General features: G+C 42.7%; 1 protein-coding gene and 1 long non-coding RNA gene across 4 annotated transcripts; one reads left to right on the top strand and one right to left on the bottom strand.

The window, feature by feature from the left end:
* The first annotated feature begins 356 nt into the window (after positions 1-356).
* On the top strand, positions 357-938 carry LOC101784584. Its single transcript, XR_001163865.2, has 3 exons — positions 357-431; positions 517-573; positions 822-938. It is a non-coding gene; the product is annotated as an uncharacterized LOC101784584 (long non-coding RNA).
* Positions 939-4812: 3874 nt separating this feature from the next.
* On the bottom strand, positions 4813-6483 carry LOC101766494. Of its 3 annotated transcripts, none has more exons than XM_012845443.2 (3): positions 6082-6483; positions 5296-5373; positions 4813-5222 (listed from the first exon to the last, which is right to left on the bottom strand). In XM_012845443.2, the coding sequence occupies exons 1-3, from the start codon at positions 6244-6246 to the stop codon at positions 4941-4943; spliced, it is 525 nt and encodes a 174-aa protein (XP_012700897.1). In that variant the 5' UTR covers positions 6247-6483; the 3' UTR covers positions 4813-4940. The 3 variants fall into 3 exon arrangements, with proteins under 3 accessions (XP_012700897.1, XP_004964797.1, XP_004964798.1); XM_004964740.2 differs by having other exon boundaries at positions 4813-5216; XM_004964741.2 differs by having other exon boundaries at positions 4813-5210.
* Between the last annotated feature and the right edge of the window lie 429 nt (positions 6484-6912).

Genomic DNA, 6912 nt, shown 5'->3' with positions numbered 1-6912 from the left:
GCCGGGCCCCCATCGGCGCCTCCCGACGCCCGGCGTCGGCCCCTGACGCCCGGCGTCGGCCCCTGACGCCCGCCGCCTCCCCTGGCCGCCGGGCTCCATCGCCGCCCCCGACGGCCGCCGCCTCCCCTGGAGCCCCCGACGGCCGCCGCCAGCTTGACCGCCTGCCGCCGCCGGCCCCAGCGCCCCCCGGCCGTCCGCCGCCCCCTTGACCGCCCGCCGCCGGCCATCCTGCCCCTGCTCCTGGTGCCGGGCCCGCGTCGCCCGCGTCGCCCCTTGACCGCCCGCCGCCGCCCCTTGACCGCCCGCCGCCGCCGGCCCCAGCGCCCCCCGGCCGTCCGCCGCCCCCTTGAACAGGAGGGCGCCCCATCGCCGGCGCCCCCCATCGCCGACTCCTGCCCCTGCTCCTGGTGAATGACCAGGAGCATATAGTGGTATGTAAACACTATTTTTTTTATAATTTATAACACTTGTTTAGGGTAAATTATTTACACTAATTCAATTGTTTTATGTTGTCAGGTACAATTACAACACAAAATCAAATAGGAAGCTACCTGCGAAAAGGAATTTCTTGAGGTATGAACAATCAATTGTACTGGTATGACTTACCTATCAACATCCACTATAGCCTGCTTATGAGATAAAGCACTTTTCTACTATCAGTATGGTTAAATGCAAAATGATAATTCAAAACTATGTAATGGATGAACGTTTGTACTTTGACATCTATGCTTATTTATTTCCCATTTGTTTAATAGTTGGATAGTTGGATTCATAGTTATGACTTAGCTTAGTTCTTATGAGTTTTCTTTGATTGGTTGAAGAATGGGTGATAAGGCGGATTGGGGTGATACTTTTTTAAGGCATTTGATTGATGCTTGCAAAGAAGAGATTGAAGCAGGGAATAGGCCGATGGGAATTTTCACTACTACCGGTTGGAAGAACGTTGTTTCCAAGTTTGCAGAAAAATCCGGTGATACGAGAAAAAAAAACAATTGAAGAACAAGTTAGATCTTCTGAAAAAGGAGTATGTCACGTTTATGGAGTTCAAGAATTGTGCAACTGGTCTTGGATGGGATGAGGCAAAACAAACTATTGACTGCTCAGATGAATGGTGGGACGAACACCTTGCTGTAAGAACTATGTTTCTTGATAATTATATTCTTCCCATTCTTTCTTATGGTGTGCCTTGCTAATTTTTTTTCTAATTGTAGAGATGCAACAATCGTGAGAAAGGAATCAAATGCCACCATATAAAGTTTCGAAAACAAGGACCCAAGTTCCTCGATGACCTGCATATCTTGTTTGGCAAGGCACATGTAACTGGGTCTTCTGCATCCTGTCCTGGAGATATATCATCCGATGAGGCAAGTGATGATAATGTGGATGAGGTAGTGAAACCTACGCAGAAGGATATGACAGTGAACCTAGGAAAAAGGAAACGCAAGGGTACCTCTATTGGTGTTGAAGAGAAGGATGAGAAGAGCCCATTCTTTCGTTTGTACAAGTCCACTTGTTTGAAGATAGAAAATGCTGCAGAGAGGATCTCCACAAGTGTTGAAGCATCATCAGCTCCTCCAACTAACCTAGTTCCTACCATTACAGAGACTATGAAGATGGTGAAAGAATGTGGGGTGCAAGAAGGAACTGCTCTAATGCACATAGCCGCTTCCTTAATTGTTAAACCTGAATTTAGGGAGCTCTTTAGCTCTCTAGAAACAACTAAAGGCAGACTGGATTTGATTGAGAGGGAGCTAGAAAAGGAGATGATGAAGCGCCATTGATTTGTATTGCCTGTTTGTCAAATTATTTATTGTCATATGTGACAACAATTTCCCTATGTTGAACCATAATTTGTTACCCTATATTGAAACATTATTTATCTATTAGTGTGTTATGTTGAGCTTTTTCATTTAGTATTGTCAAAGATATTTGTTGTATTTAATTATTAATGTACTAATGTCTCATGTAGATGGATGATACATTGGGAGATGTGGCTAAAGGAGGGCAAAAAGGACTACTACTGCTAGCTGAACTTGCACAGCATGCTGGTGCTATTGGAGAAATGGGCAACTTGTATACTGAGCGGTATTTGCACAAAGATGAATACAGGGAAACGTCAGAAACTGGAATTCAATGGGTGATGAGGTGTATGTCACGTCCGAGATATTTTTATAAGATGTTTCGGATGAGCACCGAGATTTTCGATAAACTTCATAATTTGCTAGTCTCTACTTACGGATTGACCTCAACCAACAATGTTTCGTCTATTGAGTCATTGGCAATGTTCTTGTGGATCGTCGGAGGACCACAATCTTTTTCACAAGCTGAAAATCGTTTCACACGGTCACTTTGGACAGTTCACATGAAGTTTCACGAAGTGTTGAAATGTTTGCGCAAGTTAGCTAAGGATAATATTAAGCCGAGGGATCCTACCTTTTCTACGGAGCATGAAAGGGTGAGAGAGGACCGTTTTTGGCCATACTTTAAAGGCGCAATTGGAGCAATAGATGGTTCACATGTCAAAGTGGTAGTACCAGTGGACGAAGTGGTTAACCACACATGCCGTCATGGATATACATCTCAAAATGTGCTTGCTATTTGTGACTTTGATATGAGGTTCACCTTTGCGGTTGCCGGGTGGCCGGGTTCTGCACATGACACACGTATCCTCAATCATGCATTGGCAAATTTTCCTTCATTTCCCCTGCCTCCTAAAGGTATACATGATTCTTTCAACAAATTACCTGAATTTGTATTAAAATGTACCTTACTAACTTGATTTTGTAGGAAAGTATTATCTCGTGGACTCAGGTTACCCAAACCGAATTGGGTATCTTGCGCCTTTCAAAGGAAGCACATACCATATACCAGAATTTCAGCATCGTTCGGGGCCTCCTCAAGGAAAGTACGAGATGTTCAATTTTTTGCATTCATCTCTTCGTAATGTCATTGAAAGGTCTTTTGGAATCTTAAAGCAGAAGTGGCGTATTTTGAAAGACATGCCAAGTTTCTCACCTCGTACTCAGAAACATATCATTATGGCTTGTCTTGCATTGCATAATTTTATTCGTGATAGCAATTTGTGTGATAAGGAGTTCAAGAGATGTGATGATGATGAGGATTACTTGGTACAACATACATGTGGTATGAGACAAACACAAGGAGATGATAGTGACGATGTGGACAATGAGGATACCATGAATACCATTCGCACTAGGATAGCTGATGCTTTGGTTAGTGCGAGAGGAGGAGAGTAATGTTGACGGTTGGCATCCTTGTATAGAACTTTTTGATCGATATAGTTCTATTTATGTGGACCAATTACTTTAATGGATGAAAAACATATAAAATTTATTTTTTGTTTCTTCCTAAAATAGTGGTTTACATTTGAACTAGTGAACGCATTATTTTGTTACGAGCAATTTGCATATAAATACACTCACAGACCTTTAGGGGCATTACAGGTATTTCTTACACAGCCTACAGTTTCACAGCTCCTCTAACCAAACGGTCTTCTGCTTTTCCCACAGCTGCTTTCTCACAGCTGCTTTTCCACAGTCCACAGCTCACAGCAGCTTTTCCAAAAGCCACAGCCCAACCAAATACACCCTTAATTGTGAGGCATGTGATTGGATATGGTCAGATGAAATGAAATTCTATAGCCCCAATGCAAGTTTCAATAGATTTCATAGTCTTGGAAACAGTGTAGACACAGTTTCATCCTGATAAAACTCCTTCCCTCTCTCACTTCATAACTACCATGCCATGTCATCACATATGCTGATGTGTCACCGTATTTAATGTGCATGAAACCTCTATGAAACTCCCACTGGGATTAGCCTTAGCAACTAGTTAGAGACATCTAATTAAAGCAACACTCACACCTATAAAAAAATGTGTATTGAGAAGTACATAGAGCCAATAAAATTATCAATTGATGTTTTTTTTCTCTAGTTTCAATGTACGTGCATTTATTGAGGATCCAGAAATCAAATAGATTGCACTAATATGAGTAATTAGGGGTAGCATGGTCACTTCTCATGACTACTAATGTGTCCAAAACTTTATAAACGAATACTTATTTTGGGACGGATGGATCGTCCCAAAATAAGTATAATTTTTAGCATTCGAATTTTGTCCCATAAAGAGTGTACTTTTAGCTTCTAGTGGAACTCATTTAATTAAAACAACACTCACACGAATAAAACAAGAGTATATGGAGAAGCATGTATAACCAATCAAATGGCTAATTGATGTTGTTTTTCTAGTTCCAATGCACATATATTCATTCAACATCTAGAAAATTTAAACAGACAATGCGACTTTCAATAACGACTAATGTGAGTAATTAGGAGTAACATGGTTATTTGTCATGACTAATATTGTGTCCCATAAAGACTGTTTGTTTAGAAAATTTTAGACAAGATAGTAGCAATGCTAAAAGTCTAAAATACTCCTAATAACTCTTCTTAATCAGATGGATTATTCAATAGAATTAATTATACATGCACGTTTGTGGTAATTGTCGGATCTATTAGCCTTCTTTATTTAGGGCATGCACAACGGTTTAGATGGCTGCCGTCTGTAAGTCACATATAGACAGTGAAACTGACAGTTTGTACAATGATTTGACTTTTAAGTTATCTGCAAGTTATTTAATTCATTCAAATCAAGGGGATTAGGTATAAATATGATCTATGTATGTCATTTTGCTTGTTCACTCAATGCAATGCATGCTGCCTCATATTATGGACACATAAATTTGACATAGAAGCATAAATATAATATATATTTATAATAATTGATCTTTGCAATACATAATATGATAATATAATAACGATTCAATATATTAGTCATAAAGACTCAATAGATTACTCATGTTCGCCTCAAGCACAGGTTCACACCTAACATTACAGATTTCACAGAGCAATATGTTGGGTTCACTGTGGCCTAACAGAGCAATGCAATCCTCCATCCTCTATTTTTTTTTCCAACACATCTTGCTGATCACCCTGATGGGCTTCCTGATCCTCCTTGCCATCAGCATGATCACCCTCAGAGTCTACTGAACATCTTGCTGCAAGGCATGTCCTCTGCTTGTTCAGGCTCCGCAGCAGATTGAGAAGGGATGTCCGAATTCTGAATGAAGCCTGCCATCTCTTCACTACCACTACCTTAAGCTTCTCCGACCATCTCTTCTCCACTGCTACCTGAAACTTCTTCTGGATATTCATTTTCTCAAGATAAATACAAGGTCATAAATTCAGAATGGTATTCTGGTATCTTAAAGCTTACCTGAACAACAACAACATAGTATTTTGAATTTTTTGGATTGCTGCAGTCAACAACATCTGCAGTGGCTTGGGTGTTCACCTAATAAACGAAGGACGTATTCATCACCAAGAAAGATTATTGTCGGATTTTGAGGCATGGCCATAAACTGTAGTTCTACACTTCTATGCTTAGGAAGTAAATCGTTACATATCATTGTTAGTTGTAGCCCTCAAAGAGTATTTCATTGTTCATAGAAACAAGGCTATATCATCGGTAAATTATCCTATCCTTTGTACAGCTATTAGAACTGTAGGATTTCAAAAACACAAAACTAGAGCAGTTCTTCCTGTAACAAGTCAACTGCAACAGCACTCACCCAACATATTAGTACAATCATAGAATGGTACAGAACATTACGAGCAACAGAAGATAGCAACAGTCTTATTAACTGTAATCTAGTATGAACATACAATAGAAGATAGCAGCAGTCATATTGAGTGTAATCTAGTAGTAGTCGTCTAAAAAATCTGAATATTACCAGCATTTTTTCATCCTACAATACAATTCGTATGTCATTTAACAATCCAGAAGCAATTAATCTGGACACCATTTCCTTCATATTCCACATGCTACTAACAACCTAATGCAGCTTGCCTAAATCGACCAACAGCATGACCGCACCAATCGCTCGACAAAACGCCATATCATCGTAACTGTAGCGAACCTAACGCAATTAGGCAGGCTAAGTGCTCGATGAAATGCCCTCAAGGAAATGGAAAGGGAAACTATGACGATGCTCTTGCAGACCTGAGCGACCGAGTCGGCACGGAGGAGGCCGCGGCGCTCCTCAAGGGGACGGTCGTAGTAGTTCGCGGGTACGTGTCGGAAGGCGAAATCCCGCACGCCGCGCGCGGCCAGGAGGGCCGAGAGCCGCGCCTCCGTAGCTCCCGCCTCCGGAGATGGAGGAAGCATGGCGCGACGGCGGCCCAGCTATCCGGCCTCGCCTCCCGTCGGCGTCCTGTGCGGAGGGAGGGGAGCCGAAGGGGAATCGGTTGAAGCAGCGCTGCTGCTTGCCTGAGATAAGCGTGCGGGTTGATTTTCGCACCCGATCCGGAGGTGCGCGGGTGGATCATACAACGGGGCATGGAGGTCGTCACTGGGTGTTGGAGCACGAGCCCGCGAGACGACGGTGCGTCCGAGCCAAGAGACGACGGCGCGCCCGTCGCTTGGCTCGGACGAGGGGCTTTTGGCAAATATGCCGGCTCCCAGTCGACTCCAAGACACCCGTTGTACGTGCTCTTAGAGAGTCTGGTTCGGATATCGATGGTGTGAGTAAATGATCGATTCGTTAATTGGGCGAGAAAGTATTACAAGGAAATTTATTGGATGATCTGAAAAATACTCTTTGTCCGACAAGTTTGAAGGTGAACAGTAGATTCAGGATAGAGTGTACGTAATAAGAACGGCCACGCCGATCGAAATGGTAGAAGCTTGTCGTTGGCTAATTTACACATAAAACACAGCCCTTAGGTATACCCCCGGCGTGAAAAGAGCAGATCACCCAAAGCTAGCGTCGTCGATCTTTTCACGAACTGCGAAAGAGAACAGAAAGGCCGGCCCGGCGTAATACATGGCTAC

The sequence above is a fragment of the Setaria italica genome, chromosome IV (assembly GCF_000263155.2).
Source record: "Setaria italica strain Yugu1 chromosome IV, Setaria_italica_v2.0, whole genome shotgun sequence".
NCBI classification, from domain to species: Eukaryota; Viridiplantae; Streptophyta; class Magnoliopsida; order Poales; family Poaceae; genus Setaria; species Setaria italica.
The sequence above is the reverse complement of the archived record's forward strand: the minus strand, read 5'-3'. Positions and strand labels throughout refer to the sequence as shown.

Excerpts from the sequence above, each read along its gene's own strand:
- LOC101766494 (XM_012845443.2), bottom strand. The coding sequence starts at position 6,246 with ATGCTTCCTCCATCTCCGGAGGCGGGAGCTACGGAGGCGCGGCTCTCG. Across the intron at positions 5,374-6,081 it reads GTGCCGACTCGGTCGCTCAG|GTGAACACCCAAGCCACTGC; the intron begins GTCTGCAAGAGC and ends TTCGTTTATTAG. Across the intron at positions 5,223-5,295 it reads ACTATGTTGTTGTTGTTCAG|AAGAAGTTTCAGGTAGCAGT; the intron begins GTAAGCTTTAAG and ends ATGAATATCCAG.